Here is a 19612-nt window from a genome sequence, read left to right on the forward strand (position 1 = left end):
TTCCCACCACTGGCGTTCTCTTTTAAACTTTAAAAAAAAAAAAAAAAAAACATATTTAAAAAAATTTTATTTTGTGTATCAAAGTACATAAAATGATTAAAAAGGCAGATTTCAATTCTGTGCTTCATGGTTCAGCAGACAGGAGTGGAATTATACTTGAGTAATTGTACATTGCTAATATAATTAAGCATTAGTTTTGGGTTATTTATAATTTCCCTGAGTATTTTTTAATTAAATTGAATACTCTTACCTATCTATATTCCAAGGGGGACAAACATATATTTACTCTTTACATTATTTAGACCTACAAAGTTCTCATATAAAATCTCAAAGATCTCTTCACTTCTCATCTAGTAATTGACTATACACTATACATCAGAACAGATACATTTTATTTGTATTTGATTTACATTTTAGTTTAAAACCATCCAATCATCTGTTAAAAACATTTCCATATTACTTGTTAATACATGATTACATTTAAAAGTATATTTTTGGTTGGATACTTTTAGTTTAGTAAGATTTACTTTCAAGTATAATTTCTCAGTACTTTTCCACCCCCTGTCAGCAGGCTTATTTGACACAAAAAAATCATTTCAACTTAAGCAGATTTGAAATAAAGATGAACAAATGTGCAAAACAAACCATATCTAAATCATCTACAACGCCTTGTAAACAGTAGTAGGCATTTATTACATAATAACTCAAATATCAGTCCTGTGATTGTCTTATAACATTTCAACATTCAGAATGTTCATTACACTCTTTTCTTAAGGTCTCAAGATCTCGTTACTCCTCCTGTTTACCCCTCGCCCTCATTTTGTGAACCCACCATTCTCGTCTTCTCTTCATGGTCGTCCATGACCACCGGTGTATTTTCACGTGAACGTGACGGATGATCAGCTTTAGAGTCCACTATGCATTTGGATCTGTCCGCTTCCTGTTTAAATTCAGCCCCATTGTGTGAGATGTCCAGCTCCTTGAGCTGTGCCTGAAGACGTTTCTCCAGGTCCTCATAGCTCCGTGCTAACATGTAGCTGACCTTCCTCTGATGGGCCAAGGCCTCCTCTTTATCGCTCAACTGAAACAGATGATAAACATTGCTCTTGCATTTAATCTCCTAGTTTGTGTTTGGGTTTCTCTCAATGCTAAATGATTTTCCTCCATCTCTTATCTCCACTCCCACCTGAACACATACTTAATACTCAGCAAGCGTTGTGTCTGTAAATATCCCAGATAATAATGTAGAAGAAGATCAAATATAGAGTGTGTTATAGTTGGACAGCTTGGTGGCATGTTATGAATGGAATACACACCAGATCGAGCAGCAGCTGCAGGGTTTCTTTCGGGTTGCTCGGGACTTTTCCTTCTCTGAGAGACGGCAGAAATCTCTTCAGCGTCTGAGTCACACCAGCAGAGCCCTGCTTCCCTGTGATGTGATGACACATTAGTATGACTGCGATATCTGAAGAACACTGGAAATGTGTATATAGTTAATATTAAGTAAGGAGTAAAACACTCAGTGTTTTGCAGTTATAGTAAATCAATGACAGTGTGGTGTGATGAAGTGGAGGTAGAGTTACCACCTGAAAGTTTTGTTTTCCTATAAAAGCACATCCTGAAGTGTTTTATGCCAATGATTACAAATGTCCTATTTATTTAAAAATGGGACATTACACCTTTTATCCATTTATAGTTACATTCACTGTTGTGGAATATCCAGGAAACACCTTAGTTCCTGTTACTGTTTATGTTATAGCAGCTATAAACATTTGTTCCTTCACCAGCCTCTCTTTTTTCCTCTCGACCAAGAAAACCACAACGTGTAAACTCCTCTTTCCTGAAGATGTCTGAAAACTTAAAGTTACAGCTTTACCTCTGACTGTTACAAAGCGCTGACACTGGAGACTCCTTCCATAAATGTTACATAAACATCTCCTTACAGAAAACTACACCAAAGCTTTTGTGACTTCCAGCTGTCAGCACTATTGTCAGAGTGGCTGTTATAGAAAAGTAATCAACGCCTTCTGACCAATCAGAATATGAATTTTTAAAAACATAGTGGTGAACATGGTTTTCTTTAATACCATTCTTCAGTACAGCAATATGTGTGTGTGTTTTAGTTACTGCACCTCTGTCTGCTGTGTGTGTGTCGCTTTCTGCCAGCTGCAGCACTTTCTCGCTCCCTCTCCTCAGCTGCTGCTCGAATGCGATCCGGAACGCATCCACCATCACGTACGCTTCGTCCTTCCTCCTCCTCTGCAGCTCCAGCTACACACACAGACACACACACACTTTAGTATGTGCAGAAAGACATGAAAAAAAAAATGGACTCACTTATACACACCTCTTGTTTAAGCTGAAGGACTTGTTTGCGGCTTGCAGCTGCGCTCTTCGCACAGGAACACGGCTCTCCTGCGTTGGAGCTGCACTTACATGCCCCATACACAGCCAGCTGGGAAACACACCATACGCCTTTAACACTTTTATTACTTTCCCTCTGTCTAGCTGTCTAAATATCCATCTGTCCTCTGGATAGAGGGATGAGTGCAAGGATAAGAAATCTGGATAAATCAATGGATAGACAAATCAGCAGGAAGATGGATGGGCATAGATGGATAGCTAGAATTATGGATGGTGGATAAACAACCATCTAACTATCCACCTGCATCCATCTTATACAATCTATCTATCCATGCATTCATCACATCTTTTTTGTACCCGTTCCTTAAACTGTCTATATCTACATCTGTCTATAAACCCATCCAGCCATCCTTCCATCCACCCTACTTAGAATTCAGTCATTCTTTTAACTACCCATCGTTGCTATCTGTATACATCTATTCACTTATCTATCCATCTTTCCACTAATTCATCATATATTCTTGAAATCTATCTATTTATGCCTATCCATCATTTATACTTCTAACTATCCATCTATGGCTAGTCATCCAGCTACTTTGTCTATCCACCAACCTATAACTTTGAAATCCAGCTTCTATCCCTAATTATTTTTCATCATCATCTAATTATCACTCACTCTCTTTCTGTCTATTCAACAAATTTGTCATATTGAATCTATCTACCAGTTTAAACATACTTCAACATCTCTCCATATTGAAATCTGGCCATTATGATCCTTCTAGGTTTTCACCAGCCTATCCAACATCCATAATTCTAGCTATTCATCCATCCATCTTTCATCCACCAGGTTTCTATCCAACCAACTCTCCATCTTGAAATCCTTCTATCCATCCATCCATCCATCCATCAAGGTTCCTCTCTATCTTTCCACTCATCCCTCCATCCATGGTACCTCCAGTGCAGATCCCTCTCTGCTTTGACTGCATGGTGGCTGGGTCTTCTGGAAGTCTCTTCTCTCCCGAGCGCTCAGTAAGCCCAGGAGCTCCAGACACTGCTGACTCAATGCTACGACACACACACACACACACACACACACACACACACACACGCACACACACACACACAGCAACAAACTTGATTATATTCAGATCATTTGCAGCAACATCAGCTTCAGAGTTTCTCTACACTTACACGTGTTCTCTCTGCGCAGCTCCTGGAACTGTTCCAGTCTCTCATCAAGAGCTTTGCTCAAGGCCTGGTTCTCTGCACACACTCTATTCCACACTTGTATTTTATTTTTCATTTTTCAATGTACCTTGGTCCCAGTGTTATGAAAGCAAAATAGATTTTGAACCACAAAGCCATCAACTCTTAATAATGTTTTAAAATTTATTCTCATGCTGTGTAAAATCTTACCTGTCGTATTTCAGCTCCCACGCGTGCTCTATGTTCTTAAACTGCACCTGGTTAAAGGTGATCTCCCACTGCAAAGCGTTCACTTCCTGCACGTGGAGAGTTCAGAGAACATTGTGATCAGATATTAGTTACACTAATAATTCACACCAGAGGCATTCTGCACGCTCTACCTGCACAACAGCAAAAACGAAACTGTCCCACTATAACCAAAAGTTAACAAAGTCCAGATCTATTAAAAAATCAGTAATAAATGTGTAAGTCACCTTTTCCAGAGCTTTGGTCCGCTCTTCACTCTTCTGCAGCAAGATCTTGGTGTGACTGGTGGCTTTATCTAATATGGCCTTTTGGGCAAAAAATTACAGCTCAATAACCTGCCCCAAGTGGACATTTAAATAAAAAAAAAAAGCATATATTATAGTCATAATACACTATATATTGAAGAATGGAGCGTCTGTGTGCTTATTACTTGGCCTTGCAGGATTCTCAGAGCTTCATGTTTGCCTTCAAGATGTCGATGCGTCACTTCCAGTTCTGTCCTCAGCAGCGCCACTTCCTACAGAGCAGAACAACACACTATATGATGTGTTGTACAAACTCTAATGCTTGTAAGAAGAGTATCTATCTATCTATCTATCTATCTATCCATCCATCCATCCATCCATCCATCCATCAGTTTGTGTCTTGTTACACTATGCTGAAGACCAGAACCGTTGACAACAAAACTGTTACTGAGTTTTTGTTTATGTCCCTGGTCAATGAATGTTCATGTTTCTAGTTTCTCAGGTCTTGTTTCTTGCTTCTCGTGTGGTTCATGCTTTTCACCAGTCAAGATACTTCGTATACATTAATATTCTTAGCTCTGTATTGCACTTTCAATCTCTTGTTCAAACCTTTGTGCATTTGTATCCTGGTTTCCTTGTATTTCCTTGTTTCGAGTTACCACATCTAGCTGTGAGTACAGCTAATGTTACTCTGTATGTTATTACCATTATTTGGATGTCGTGAAACAAGAGTGCATGCAGGGCATTTTAGGTAATAAACAGGATCCCCTGGCCCCTGCCATTTGGGACATTTCCCAATCCTGGCATTTGGGACAGAGTAAAAATCAGTGCTGTCCGAATGATTTCCTCCATCGCTTATCTTCACTCCCACCTGAACACACACTCAATACTCAGCAGGTTGTTTGTCCATGTCCATAAATACACCTGCTAATAACGGAGTTGAAGATAATATAAAGTGCATGTGTTCCAACTAAATAAAAGCTAAAAAGATGACCCTGAGCTGTGGGAAAAAAAAAAAACACTGTGCACTAACAAATGCACTCTCAGTGTATACATATTCCAAAATTAAAGGGACTCCTAAAGCAGTTCATAAGACCTCTGTTCTCATCTTACCATATTAAAGTCAACATTTCAATATACTTCAGCAATGATTCAGCTGAAAACTGCTGCAAAAAATAACCAGAGCAATTTGTGATAGCTCAGCCATTAATGTTCTCTTCTACTAATTAGAAGGTTCCCAGAAGTGAGCCACTCATCACTCTGCTCAGGGCTTGGATTAGATTCTGCTTCACTTTGGACTCCTGAATGAATAAAATGTAAAGAGCTGTAAACACTCGATGTAAACACTCGCAGTGTGATAGTGTCGTTGTACCTCTGTTACTTCCTGCAGTCTCCTCTGCAATGCCTCACTGGACTCACCGGCGCTGCTCTCTGCCAGAAAATAATAATTAACTAATAATTACAATATGTTCATTATAACTATGGAAAAGTTTTAGTTCCAGGTTTGTTTTGCTGAAGGTTCCGGTGCTTTGTCAAAGCTGTAAAACACCACGTGCTCACAAAGGGCCTTTTGTCGTGGCACAAACACACCAAAGTCAACAAGTTCCAGTAGCTCAGAACAGGACACAGTCTCTCAGTCCGTCTGTCTCTCATTTTAGTTTATGATTAAGTAATGGGATAATTGCCTGAGGACACCATCATGAGCAAACGTTTACATTTACATTTTAGCTCACCATGAGAGACCCGTTTTAGAGACACTTAAGTCAACAGATTGAGGACAACTCCAAAGAATGGAGCAAGAAACCTTTGTTTGCGATCGGTCAGTTATATGTCAACTGCATTGTAGGACAAACATACAGCAAATATAAACACGTCAAATCACTTGTGCTCTAAGCGCTGATCCATATTTCACAGATACAGTCTAATAAAGATGGCATTCTAGCTGTTTCCAGGTTATCTAGACTGACCTGAGTCTCTGATCCTCCACTGAGAGATCCTCTCTGCCTCCAGCTCCTTTCTAAAAGCGGTGTACATTGCACTGCATGATGTCCAGGAGAAAGATCCACCCCCATCCTCACTGCCCCATTTGGAGGGTTTCGCCTGCGGCAGCAGATCCAAATAGTCCCCTTTGCTCCTGTTCCGTGACCGACGGGTCCCTCCTACGGACCGGGTGCCGTCCCCGAGATCTCCCTCCGCCATGTCGTCTTCTGAGGGCTGATCCGTGGTACTCTCTTGTTCTCGGCCTGCGTGCATCATTTCCAGCTTGACCTGGAGTCAGTGCCGTAAAGAACAATTTCAGTGTTTTTTCTAAAATCCCACACTTTTGCTTTACATTTTCCCACATGCCTAAAGTCCAAAAATGACTAAGAATAAAGTATTAACAACATGCTTTTACGGAGCAAAGAAAAGCGAATAATTGCTGATATGTTTAAGTTTTCTGTAAGGAGACGTATTTGACACTTATGGAAGGAGTCTCCAGTGTCAGCGCTTTGTAATAAGCTGTAACTGGCAGGGGAAAGTCTTCAGGACAGAGGAGTTTACGCTTTATGGTTTCTCAGTAACATGACAAGCTGTGTTTTTTTATTGTTGTTGTTGTTTTATTAACTTCAAAAGAGAGAACAAAGAGAGGCCGGTAGAGAAACGACTGCTATAACGTAAGTCAGGACAGGAATTAACTTTGCAGAGTAGTTTGTTTTTAAATGTAACTATAAATGGATAAAAAAAGTATGTCATTCCTTAATAAATGTAAAATACTGTAATTGTTGGAAAATAGCCGTGGTTTAAGAGGAATGTGCTGTTAAAGGAAAATAATGAGCTTCGTTGTGGTAACTGTGACTCCGCTTCATCACACCACACTGTCGCTGATTATTTATCTAAAATAGCACAACACTGAGTGTTTTATTCCTTATATTAATGATTCACAAGATCTTCAGGACGTGATGTTTTATTATTAACCCAAATGCCCTAAATTCTTAGAAAAACGATTCCTTAATGGGTTCTTCAGCTGGTTAATAGTTCAAGCTTTCTAAAAGGGTTCTCCATGTAATCTTTTTTTGAAAAGAATCTACATATAGAACCCTTAAAGGTTCCTCCAGAGGGACAAACTGAAGAACTGTACACTGAACTTGAGGTTGGTTTTTTCCCCCATCTATTTGTTTTAATTTGGAAGCACAAATATTAATGTAAAAATAATGAATTTTATGTCGAAACTCTGTGGAGCTCCAGACTATTTCTGAGGTGTTGGAGTTTGCTGTTAGGTGTATGCAGGTGAAGTGTGTGGAGGAGAATGGCGACTGATCTGCTGCTTTAAAGCGCCATCTGCTTAGAAAAGCGCACAGAGGTCGATGCCAAAGCAAAACATCTGTAGATGTCTAGGGTTAAGTATTTAAATTCGGCTTGAAAATTCGCATTAGGTTTCGGAAACATGGGAAGAAAGCGCAGAACTCACCTGTAACCTGAGCACCTGTCTGAGCAGCAGAGCAAAAGGAACGATGGCGGAAATAAAGCATCTATCAGAAGGATTAAGTTGTTATTCTGGGAAGGTTACAGGCTGTACATATCCACAGCACGGCGATCACACAGCACACACGGGTGTGTCACACACTTCCAGCCCGACTTCTAAAGCGGATCTAATGGAGCTGCAGGGTTTTTCCTTCCTGCATGTGTTTTAAAGGGGGATTACAACATTTTCTCCTCAGAGGATACACGACCTACACCGAGTAAAGTGTAATAACACTATTCTGGTGCTTTTGTGTAAGATATCCATGTTCCTGAAGATTCAAACAACTCCAGACACTATCACCATCACAAAAAAAAACTATCACTACAAAAACTGTAGTGATGTGTCGTTCTTGATAGAGTCGGCTCTTTGATTCGGATCTTTTATGTGAACTTTGAGAGCCGACTCACATACTGTATTTGAACCAGGTTGTTTTTCCATCTGTTAATGTAATCTGGTTTCTGTCTCAAACAAAAATCACACATTGTAGAAAAGCTGTGATGTTCATCTAAAAGCCGCCAATAAGAAGACGGCAGAGGATAATGCAAAACTCACAGGACAGCTACAAAATACTGTATTGGTGATGACAAAAGTGTAGCTGAAATATACAAATGGACAGAAAAAAATCTTAATTCCTGTTCAAGATGATTGATGACGTAAACGGAACATAGTAATGTTCTTTAAACACAGGTCTATCGTTAGAGGATCTTCATCCTATAATCTGATGTGGAGAACATTATCCCACGTTCTCATACAGCATGACGTACGAGAATAATATTAAAAGACTGCTGAAATCACACACTGTAAAACCAGCTTTGTTGTCCGAGTTAGAAATAAATGGCAATGAGCTGTTTGGGAGCTAGAAGAGTCGACTCATTGGTGAGCTGAGCCAAATGATCTGACTCACTGAAAAGAGCCATAATTCCTACCACTATGCAACAGGAATCTATTGTAGTAGAAAATGATCTTGCACAAGGGCAAATTGTAACAAAATCAGCAAAGTGACATCCCCTGTTCATGTTGTTGTGTGAATTATGAGTGAGTTTTATACTTTCAGTGATAAATCCAGTGTTTATACAGCAGCACACCAGCATTCGGACCCTGCACACGTGGCATGGTCTGACGAAATTCCTGTCAGATGTGACCTGATCATTTCATACATTCATGTTTATAGGAATTACATTTCTATAGGGATTATCCATATTAAATTTAAAATGTAAATGCACCAAAGTTAAAAAAAAAAAAAAACTTAAATCCAATCACTCAAATCACCCCGTTTCATACCTCAGAATTTTGTGCAGCGCTTCAGTTTACACCCCAAAGACAGACACAGAAGTTGCAAAACATAAATTTTATTGCCTACTCAAGTGTGGCACGTATTAAAGGACCAACATGTCAGAATTATATTATTCTGGACACCAAAGAGCATTATAGAAATGTCCAAACACTTTTTTTTTTTTTTTTTAAAGATCATATATAAACACTCACATTCTGTAGGTCCCTATGACCGAGTCCGATAGGAACACCATAACACCAACATGTACACACACACGACACAAAGACAGTCTACTGTTTGTGTTGAACCGAATAAATATTAAACCTGCTCATTATTCACATTATAAAACCATATGCAAAAACACAGTGATGCAGAAACATTAACGTAAGAACCGGGTCTCCTCAAGGCAACAATGGCATAGGATATATAGGAAACAGGAGCGTGTGATTTGTCAGTCACTGTCATACTCCTCAATTAGAAGGTCCTCCTCGTCCAGCAAGGCCTCGGCAGTGGTTGGCTGAGGCTGGCTAGCGGGGAGGTCTCCCCCTGGCTCCTGGCTGTTTGGGAGGGTGGGCACAGCAGTGGTATCTCCTGGCAGAGTGGTCTGAGTGCCAGGCTCAGTGCTCTGGGTTCCTGTCTCTTCATGATCACTGTCCAGGTCCAGCAGGCCAGGGTCTTTATCACCAAGTGCTTCAAGTTTTAATCTGAAAGAATTCAGACATGGATTAGTCTGTTAAATTCCAGAGAGCTACATGGAATTCTGTGCTAATCCCCAGAATACCTAACAATATCCCTGCAGGCCCCATCCCTGTTTCCATCTCCACTCCATCTACGCTGGCCTCATCCCCATCAGCCCTATCCTCGCAGACACCATCAAAGCCAACCGCTTATTTCAATCTCCATGTCATCTTTGCAAGCCTCAACTCCATCCCTCTCTCCAATCCATTCCCCCAGGCGCCACCCCCCTTCTCCACCCCATCTTTCCAGGACTGATCCTATCTTTATCTCCCATGGCTGTACACCTCATCCTCATCTCCAATTCATCCCCACAGGCCCCATTTCTGACCCAACCCTGTCCCTATCTCCATCTACTCTAAAATGAACAACAATAGATTATGGTTACAACTATTGTAATCACAGTATTAATAAACAAATTATTAATACTCCCATCTGAGGATCCTGAAAGCTATCCCCATTCCAGTGATTGCAGCTTGAATATTTTTTGAAAGCATACTTAAACTACACGCTGCTTATAGAGAAGTATTCGCAGTCATTCTGCTCACTTACCTGCCAGGAAATCTCCTGAGCGACAGATGGCCGATATCTTGGATGAAGGTTATCTGAGCTAAAAGGGAAAACAAACACACACACACACACACACACAGTGTACTTCCTGTCTTTCCTAGTCTTCCTGTACTTCCTAAACTGTCAGTAATTGTATATGAATGTGCTTTTTTCTCTCAGAAACAATAACGAAACTTGTTTTTAGGCTGTTTTATGATAATAGGCATGGAGACTAGCATGTTATAAACACGTGGTGTACCAAGTGTGATTATCACAGTGGCATCTTGGTTATAATACAAGTGTGTGTGTGTGTTACCTTGATTCCTCATAGGGTTGCTGAGCTTGGCCAGGTAAGGCACTAGCTCAGTCACAAGGCTTACAGGTGTCAGACAGAAGCTGATGAAGAGCGACTGAGCCGTCAGATAATTCTCTCGGTACTTTAACCAGAAGGCAAAACAACACAGTCAGAATAATGAGTTGCATGACATTCATTACTGAACAGACAACAAGCCTTGTGTATTTTCTCATTACCGTCTTGTTAATATGCAGCCAGTGGGGCTTGTGAAGTGGCTTAAAGCCGACTGACGACTGGTGAGCAGCCTGAGCGCGGGCGCTGTTAGAGTGGATGAGCCCTCTAGTGGCTACTGAAGATCCATACTCCAACATGGTGGACCTGGACTGTACAGGTAGCAGAATCAAGCAGTCTAACAGATATTTCTGAGAACCGTGTCCACAAAAGATTTTGCCTAATGGATAGTGCCATTTTAAACACAGTCAAACTAATGTAGCGACTCATCAGATGGGGGAGATTTAGCCAAAGGAGTGTGAACATGGACAAGTGCATGATAAAAACAGTACTGAAACAGGTGTTAAGGACAGCATCCAGCTGCAGTGTAGCGTTAGCTCCAGATATGGCCCACTTTGAAAATCTTTACATTTAGCTACTAACTGCGTGTCACTGGTGAATTTTCTGATATGAACTCACAGTCCATTCAGCTGTCAGGAAGTCAGCGTCTGAGAGGTACTTGCTGGCCCGCGCCACGTCCTCCACGTCTGAGAAAAAGTCCATGTAGTTCTGGTGCAGGTAGAGGTTAAAGAACTCGCCTGACATGTGAGAACGCTCAATAACAAGCTGATGAGAGAAAGAGAGAGAGAGAGAGAGAGAGAGAGAGAGAGAGTGTGAGTTTTATTATTTATACATTATTTATACAGTAGCCTAAACAATTCTTATAAGAATCACACCATCATCTCCATTTGTGAGAGCAGACTTGTGTTAGTATCACTTGTGTGTGTGTGTGTGTGTGTGTGTGTGTGTTTACCTCGGGGTCAACCAGCAGTTTATCCCTCTGATGCTCTGAAAGATGCGCTGGTAGCTTAGGAATATCACCAGCTTCATAGCTTTCTCCTGAAATTATAACCAGCGTCACTCTAATGTACTTTATGACTCGATACAAATGAAAGAGTTTAAACTGTAATCCAGACTGACGCTTGCAGTAGAGGATTTTTCCGAGCGCTCTGAAGAGGAAGAGGGATGCGTCTTTTCCTCCAATAGCAGGACTCTCCTCCAGCACCTCGGTGGATTTAGTGGACCGACCCCTGCCTTTGGGTCTCGCTGAGGGTTTTGCTGCAGATGTGGATGATTTTCCCTTCTTAGAAGCCCAGAGGCTTTTTTCCAGAGAGAAGTCTGGAGATGAAAGTTGGAACAAAGAAGATTCTCAGAGTCTTATAAATCAAAACTCAAGATGAATTCTACCAAGGACCAACATCACACCCTATAGCGTTAACTAAACAAAAAACAAACTTCTCAGACTAGAAGCTGCATGAGAACCCACCAGTGAAAGAGGAGAACTGCAGGCTGTTGATGGCACTCCGAATGTCACCTGAACTTCCGGAGCACAGCTGCTCCAGTGCTGCCTTATCAGGCACGGAGATCCTCCCAGCACTCTGAAAACGAAACCTCGTGAGTAAAAGCAGACACGAAAGTGGGCCAGAAGGTGTTGAAATGAGTCAACGAAGTGTTTATCAACTGTTACCTTGCTCGCTTCGACAGTCGCAATCCTACTCAGCACCTTCATCATGCTGGTAGGGGCTACGGGGTTAAAACTGAAGGAAAGAGCAGAAGGGTTAAAGAGATGCATGAATAAACACGAGAGAAAAATAGTGAGGACCCAGAGATGACCTGTTTAAATGTACAATGTGTGAGTAAGGGAGATAGATAGATAGATAGATAGATAGATAGATAGATAGATAGATAGATAGATCGATCGATCGATAGATAGATAGACAAACAACAGGCTGATGTTTGTCTTCGTTCTTCATTCAGCTCCACCCAGAGAGTTTAACGTACTGAAATACAAACCTGACGTTGTGGATGCTCAGCTCCTCCTGTATGTCTTTAGGAAAGAGGAGTCTGGAACTGGTGTCTCCGCTCAGGCTGTCAGACACGATAAAGACCAGCGGGAACCTCCCTGTCCGCACGAAACGCCTGCAGGAAACACACACAGCCTCATTTCCTGGTTCCTTCTTAGATTGCAATCCTGTAATAAAATTACCTCTTTGTGTCTCACCTGAGGATGTCATGCAAGCATCCTGGCTGTCTGTAGAACTGATTTGGAAAATCCTACAGGGACCCAAATTGACGAGAGAAGTGGTAAGTGTGTTCAAACCAAAATGACATCAGTTACGTCACTTATTGTTACAGTTATATTCATGAATGCGAATGTAGTACCTCTATTTTACTATTTAACAAAAAAAGATAACAGGAAAATAGTCTGATAAAAACTAAAAGAATTTAAGCCCTGATTCTCTGGCAGGATCCAAAAGATAATAAAAGAGGAATAAAATTCTAAACAAAAATATTTGATCATTTTATTACGTAATTATGTTTATTATAGCTGGTCTTAAGGGGATGTAAACTTTTGCACTCAACTGTCGCTTAACGAAACGCAAGTGTTTATTATGTTTATTAGATACTGCCTTGCTTGTTAGCATGTTGTGTATTGTTCCATCGTACCTCTACGAGGATGATCTTCCTTTCCTGAGCCCCGTCGTCTCCGCTCATCTGCAGCCGGTTGTATTTGTTTGCTCGGAGCAGAAACTCCTGGAAAGCTGCCGTCTGTGAGCTGCTGTGGAAACTGTTAAACCTGGAGGCTGAAACCGAACAAATAACACGTGATAATCGTGAAAGCAGGTAAAAGCTGCGATGCTCTGAGAAACTTTCCCACACCTGGATCGAAGCTCTCCCTGAAGGAGTCGTCCGTCCTGTACTCCGCGGTGGTCGGGTTCGTCCACTCCTGGATGTGACAGCACGCATGTTTAGCCAGGACGCGAACGGTGGCTGTCTTTCCGCAGCCGGACGGGCCGGTCAGTAACAGAACAGCGCCGCCCTGTGGAGATCCACAGAGTCATCGCGGGTGTTCTATTTTTCAGATACTAAGCATTCGAGATGTATAAAGAATAAGAAACGATGCACACCTTATTAGTGCTCTTTAAGTCCAAATGAACCCTCAGCCAACTCTCGACTTCCTCAACTTTCTTCTTGTGGACTGCCAGCTCGGCCTGAGTCAGAGAGAGAGAAGCCTCAGTGACACGTGTAGATGTAGATGTGACGCGTATTTGTGCTCGTATGTTCTCCTTACTTGTGTCTGAGGCGCATGAACATCCACCCAGGGTTCATCCTGGTTCTCCTCTGATCCTCGTCTGCTCGAGAAGACAGCAGGCTCGAGTTTAGAAATCTGAGGCTCTCCCTTTCTCTTCTTCGGCTTCTTTCCGCCGACATCCGCACTCGAGGATCGTGCTTTGGACTTGCTTTCTCCGGAAAGTCCCTTTGTCGAGGGGAGGGTGTTCAACCCCGAGCCGCCGAAAAAATCAACAAAGGATGGTTGTACCCAGCTGCTTAACTAAAGTAAAGCCAATGCAACAATATCAAATCAGGAGGTCTGATCAAGTTGTCATGAAATATTTTTTTATCTTTTTTTTAAAAAGGAAGTCAGACTGATGTTTGCCACATTAAAGGGATTGAGTGATTTACACAACAGCCAACAGCATTCAAGATACGCCATAACCACACCCCCTGCCCAATCTAAACAAACTTGACAGCAGCTAAGTGAACTAGCTAAACACGAGACGTCAGGAGTTTCTGGAGTTCTGCCGTACGTTTGAGCCGAGGCTGAGAGTCAGCAGTGCAGATCGTGAAGGAGACCCACAGGGTCGTCAGTCTACTTGATAAAATTCTCCATCATGATGATAGGAAAAGGAAATAGTGTGAAGGTAGTCGAAAAAATAAAATCACCAACGAGCGGCGTTTACTGCTAATGAGTTACTCAAACACGCCCCCGGGGGCGGGACATATAAGTTCTAATGAGCATTTCATTGGATGACCAGAACACTAGTACAGGATGTGTCATCAAAAAAGTTTTTTCGTTTTCCCAAAAGTGATGGACTATTAAAAAAAATTAAACCATCTCCAAAACTACTTTTTATATCTACAACATTAACGGACAGGTACAAAAATCTAAGAAACACCAATTTTGATTTCAGGGCCATTTTAAAAACATGACATGTGTATGATGATGGATTAATGAGAAGAAATTCATCAGCACAACTCACTTTACCAGAGGACGTCTTTCCTCCTAGAGAAAGTTTTGACATTATCAGCTCTTCCCATTCACACAGCCGGATTAATCAGTCTGACACTGCAAAAAAATATAAAAGTATAAAAAATAAAAACATTTCATTTCCTCATAACGAACTTTCTGGAGTTCTAAGACAACTCTGTATAGGGATTCTGTATAAACATCACACACTGAATGTCAGTGGGCTGAATACTAAATAGCGCCCTGATAAACATCTAGTGGACTAGAGCGAGTGTACAAGTCAGTGTTGTGTTCACTCTGTAGTGCACTTATATAGGGAGTAAAGGGAAATTTGGGACACAGCCACAGTGTTCGCTTTAATTACTAGGTAAATTAACAAACGCTAGCTACATGTGTACAAATATAAGTATTTTGAACACGTATTTTAACTTATAACGTGTTCTGCGATTGATTTTGTGGCATTTTTTTCAGGGTTAGAGAACATTTTGACTTTAGCCAGCCAGCTGCGTAAACTCTGCTGTTAACCGTTAGCTTGGCTAAATTAGCATGCTGGTTAGCAAAGTTAGCTAATGCAACGTCATCGTGTTATCTGACAAACGCTACATTCACGCTAAACACGAACTTACCTCAGTCATTTCTGACGCTATATAAAAGCCCTAATGCTTTTACGCTCATGTAGGTCATTAGCTGAAATATAGCTAAGAGCTCTGTATCCCTTTAAAGTTCCAACGGTCCGCCTCTCCGCAGGTACTTTTTTCACTGCAAGTCCCGCCTCCTGCGCTGCGATTGGCTAACATAGCCCAGCCTCCTGCGCTGCGATTGGCTAGCACAAAAAAAGTTCTGTTTTTAAATATAACGTTCACCTTTTAAATCAGACAGTCTTCCATTATTTATATTTTATCCGCATGTTTTTGTTCGCCAACATGTAATAATAACAAAGAAAATAAACAATTAACTATAACAAAGAAAATAAAAAGTAACACTTCTTGCGCACTTCTTGTCGCGGATTGATGACGTCGTCGAGCCAACTGCTCTTGCACGTTGAGGCGCACGTTTCTGTTTTGATCCAGGAGCAGGGTATGATGTGACATCTTTAACACTTGAAATATATTATTGATACACAAGTTCTCATGATTGCACTTTGTTAGAACTTTTTTTAAAGCTCTGTTTAGTGTGGAATTTAACAGAACCTTAAAATCCTTTGGTAAAGTAGAATCCTGCGATGAGGATCATGAAGAGACCAAACATCCTCCTCACAGGTGAGGTGGCAGATCTACTACCTGTGCTTTCATTTCTGTATACGTATTTATAAATTTAATGTCGTGTATGGATCATAGAGCTGCATTACATCATGTAGATTTGCTTCACTATTAGTCACAGACTCAACTGATCTTTTTAATCATCTAAAAGTAGGAAATCTAAGGATGGAATAGTTTTAAGTGAATAAAGAAATGTCTTTTTTAATTTTTTTATTTTATTGGAAATCAATACAGTTGGAACAGGCCTAGACTCTGATCACTTTAGTTAGACGCTTGTGACACAGCATTCACTCCTTACAGTTGACCCTAGCACTGTCTATGAGTTTTACTGAGTAGGATAAATAATTAACTCTTCTAGAGAATCTTTAATAAAGCCTTCATTAGAGTCTGAAAATGGCCAGTTAATAAGATTTAAGATGTGACTTGTTGTTCTTTAATAAATAAATAAATAAATAGTAATCGTCAGCAGTTTGCTGTAGTATAAGTGGAATAAAACATCAGGATATGACATCACAGGTGCTTTTATAGGAAAGAATTCAGCTTCTGCATGGTAAAGTGACTCTGCTTCATCACACCACCCTGTTGATTATTTTGCTAAACTACACAAAACAGAGTGCTTTATTTCTTACATAAATTAGGTCACATGCCTCATACACAGCATTACAGTGTCACAGCTATTTTAGATTTAGAGCTTTATATCCCTACAGACCTAGAATTGATATATTGCTGGAAATTAATGCATGTATTCAGGGACCCCAGGCGTAGGGAAGACGACACTTGGGAAGGAACTGGCTCAGAGGACCGGACTGACGTACATCAACATTGGAGATCTGGCAAAGGAAGGTGAGGTGCAGCTTGACGTGAACAGCCGAATATAAACGATTGAGGTGAAGAGGAAGAAGAACATGCATGGTGATGATTATTTTGTGTTTTATGATCTCAGGTCAGCTGTTTGACGGCTTCGATGATGAGTACCAGTGCCCCATTCTGGATGAAGACAGGGTGAGCTCGCACACACACACACACACACGTCCAGTGGAGAAGAAGTAAGAAGCAGTCATTATTAGTGAAACACAGAGCTTCGGGTTACTTGTGCAGCCTTTAACTCTGGTCTTTTTTCCACCAGGTTGTGGATGAACTGGAGGACAAGATGATGGAAGGAGGCATGATTGTAGACTACCACGGCTGTGACTTCTTCCCAGAGCGCTGGTTTCACATCGTGTTTGTCCTTCGCACGGATAACACCAACCTCTATAACCGACTCGAGAGCAGGTCAGAAACACAGAACAGTGCTTTACAGGCTCTGAGCATCAGTGAAGACTTAATAATGTCAGGAAATGTAGTTATAGCTTTACCTCTGACTGTTACAAAGCGCTAACACTGGAGACTCCTTCCATAAATGTTAAATAAACATCTCCTTACAGAAAAGTCTTCATATCAACAAGTACACAGGTTTTTGATCTGTTTACATGGAGCGTTTGCTGTACAAGTCCCTGTGAATGAGCTGTTACTATAGACACGATAACGTATTATAATATAAACCTGCACTACAGTCAGAGCTGCTGTTATAGAAAATGAATCAACACCTTTTGACCAATCAGAATTGAGAATACAACAGCACTGTGGTCTAAGCTGTCCTTAAGGAAGGGAGAGTCTCAAAGCAGTTAGGAATGCAGCTTTATCAGAATTTGGATCATTTTGCATACTTCTTTTTAATATTTCAGATTTTTCATAGTGATATGTCTATCACACATGAATAAAGTGTTGTTATTCTGCCATCTCTGTTGTGTAGGGGCTACACAGGCAAGAAGCTTCAGGACAACGTTCAGTGTGAGATCTTCCAGACCATCTACGAGGAGGCCATGGAGGCGTACAAAGAGGAGATCGTGCACCAGCTGCCCAGCAACGACCCCGATGACCTGGAGAGGAACCTGGAGCAGATATCACAGTGGATCGAGCAGTGGATGAAGGACAATAACTGACACATAAACACTCCTCACCACACACCTATATATATACACACATACACACTGATGGGACACACGCACACCTTCACGCACTAATACAGAATTATCCAAAAGTTTCTCAGAGCTCCAATTCACCCAAAACGGCTAAAGACATCATGCAAGAGGAGGAACAACACTGAGGTGTGCTGAGATGAATTGAAACGAAGCATTCTGTAGTGAGACACAGTTCACTCTTAGGGAGAAAAATGGCTTTCCAAAGTATAGCTAAGGGTTCTAGTCTTAGAAAAACACTGTTGTACGGTTCTCCGTAGAAACTTCAAGGCTTCCCTCCTTGAAAGACATGCTGAAGAACCTAACAGGGTTCTAGAGTGTGTGTGATCCATATAACCAGAAATACAGTACCACTAGTTTACAGATATATCTACAAAATAAATCAATTCCAGGAAGAAATTATGAAGTGTGTATCCTGCGATGTTACAATTAACAGTATCGGAACGCCGTTCTGAGGATATAAAAGAGTGTGCTTTTAGGGTTAGAGAATGTTTATATGACATTCAGATGTCATTTAGAGTTTTTCTTTCTTTTTTATTAATATCTTGCTTTTTATTTTTCTTTTCATTTGACCATTTTTGTTACTTGTGAAAATGAAGTTTTGTGAAAACTAACACAGTAAAATGTCTCGGTACCAATTTCTGGGTGTACAAACTTATGCACTCAACTGTATGATTCTTCCTTTGCATTTTGAATTGAAATGGTGTGACATTCATACTTTTTTTTTTAAAATTCATCAGTCATGAATTAGTTATGTTTTATAGCTGCTTTGTGAATGCATTCTTTAACCCTTCAGATAAAGAACCCATTTAAAATTATTTAATTAAAATGGAGCCATACTAAAAAACATGACATGAAACTATATGTGATGGGTTCATTTTCTCTACTGAACACGATAAAGGACAAATTTAATTTTTCATGCATCTGCTATAGCCACACTTTATTTTTACAGACTCACTGAATGAATTCACTCTGTTACATTACCTCCATATTTTATTTGAACTCATGCCTGATTACACACACCTGCTGGTAACACACACCTCCAGGCATGAGAGGTGGTTTTGTGTAACTTTACTATGTTCAGAAATTGTTTTCTGTCTCGGCTTATCAGAGTCAACATGACACATGAAGGGAACATCCATTGCTAAGCAGCGAACAGAACGCAAGGGCTTTCTAAGCCAGTTTCTGTTCCAAGAGTCTTGTCCGTCTCTCCATCGCATGCCTGCTGTCTTACTGGCAGAAGAGGTGAACCAACAGAATGGCTCCATGTTGGCATTTTGGCTGAGCTCAACTGGAGATACGTGGGTGGCCTGGTCACCAGATGTGCACTTGTGGACCCTGACTCCAGGGATGGCTCCCTGTATCCCTAATCCGGGTTTAGATTCATCATCTAAGACTGGCTCTACCAGGAGCATTACGCTTCCAGAAACATAGTCCTGACGTACACAAGCCCCTTCACCACAACCATCTCTCAACCCTCACATGATCAACACACGGGTTCATTTCAAAATGTTTTCCAAATCGAATGTTTCTGGAAATGATGTGCAGTTTTGACACGAGAATTAAACTAGATTGATGTATTCGATAGTGTCTGAGTTTTACTGAATAACCTGAAGGATT

The 19612-nt window shown here is 40.8% G+C and overlaps 3 protein-coding genes across 4 annotated transcripts; 1 reads left to right on the forward strand and 2 right to left on the reverse strand.

The window, feature by feature from the left end:
* Window positions 1-71: 71 nt before the first annotated feature.
* Window positions 72-7994, reverse strand: ccdc125 (coiled-coil domain containing 125). 2 transcript variants are annotated; one of them, XM_026939612.3, is made up of 12 exons: window positions 7510-7994; window positions 6029-6329; window positions 5434-5492; window positions 4247-4333; window positions 4044-4121; window positions 3781-3866; window positions 3556-3638; window positions 3317-3429; window positions 2348-2455; window positions 2133-2271; window positions 1317-1429; window positions 72-1081 (listed from the first exon to the last, which is right to left on the reverse strand). In XM_026939612.3, the coding sequence occupies exons 2-12, from the start codon at window positions 6315-6317 to the stop codon at window positions 803-805; spliced, it is 1434 nt and encodes a 477-aa protein (XP_026795413.3). In that variant the 5' UTR covers window positions 6318-6329; window positions 7510-7994; the 3' UTR covers window positions 72-802. The 2 variants fall into 2 exon arrangements, with proteins under 2 accessions (XP_026795413.3, XP_034155151.1); XM_034299260.2 differs by lacking the exons at window positions 5434-5492; window positions 7510-7994 and having other exon boundaries at window positions 6029-6272.
* A 902-nt stretch (window positions 7995-8896) lies between these two features.
* On the reverse strand, window positions 8897-15486 carry rad17 (RAD17 checkpoint clamp loader component). Its single transcript, XM_053229198.1, has 17 exons — window positions 15342-15486; window positions 14729-14814; window positions 13759-14019; window positions 13595-13678; window positions 13347-13506; window positions 13134-13270; window positions 12688-12740; window positions 12480-12605; window positions 12154-12223; window positions 11953-12064; window positions 11607-11804; window positions 11440-11525; window positions 11106-11252; window positions 10652-10798; window positions 10437-10557; window positions 10124-10181; window positions 8897-9540 (listed from the first exon to the last, which is right to left on the reverse strand). The coding sequence occupies exons 2-17, from the start codon at window positions 14768-14770 to the stop codon at window positions 9288-9290; spliced, it is 2055 nt and encodes a 684-aa protein (XP_053085173.1). The 5' UTR covers window positions 14771-14814; window positions 15342-15486; the 3' UTR covers window positions 8897-9287.
* A 195-nt stretch (window positions 15487-15681) lies between these two features.
* On the forward strand, window positions 15682-19572 carry ak6 (adenylate kinase 6). Its single transcript, XM_026939932.3, has 6 exons — window positions 15682-15792; window positions 15929-15974; window positions 16725-16817; window positions 16918-16976; window positions 17101-17246; window positions 17767-19572. The coding sequence occupies exons 2-6, from the start codon at window positions 15938-15940 to the stop codon at window positions 17954-17956; spliced, it is 525 nt and encodes a 174-aa protein (XP_026795733.1). The 5' UTR covers window positions 15682-15792; window positions 15929-15937; the 3' UTR covers window positions 17957-19572.
* Window positions 19573-19612: the final 40 nt, after the last annotated feature.

This window comes from Pangasianodon hypophthalmus, chromosome 24 (assembly GCF_027358585.1).
Source record: "Pangasianodon hypophthalmus isolate fPanHyp1 chromosome 24, fPanHyp1.pri, whole genome shotgun sequence".
Classification (NCBI taxonomy): Eukaryota; Metazoa; Chordata; class Actinopteri; order Siluriformes; family Pangasiidae; genus Pangasianodon; species Pangasianodon hypophthalmus.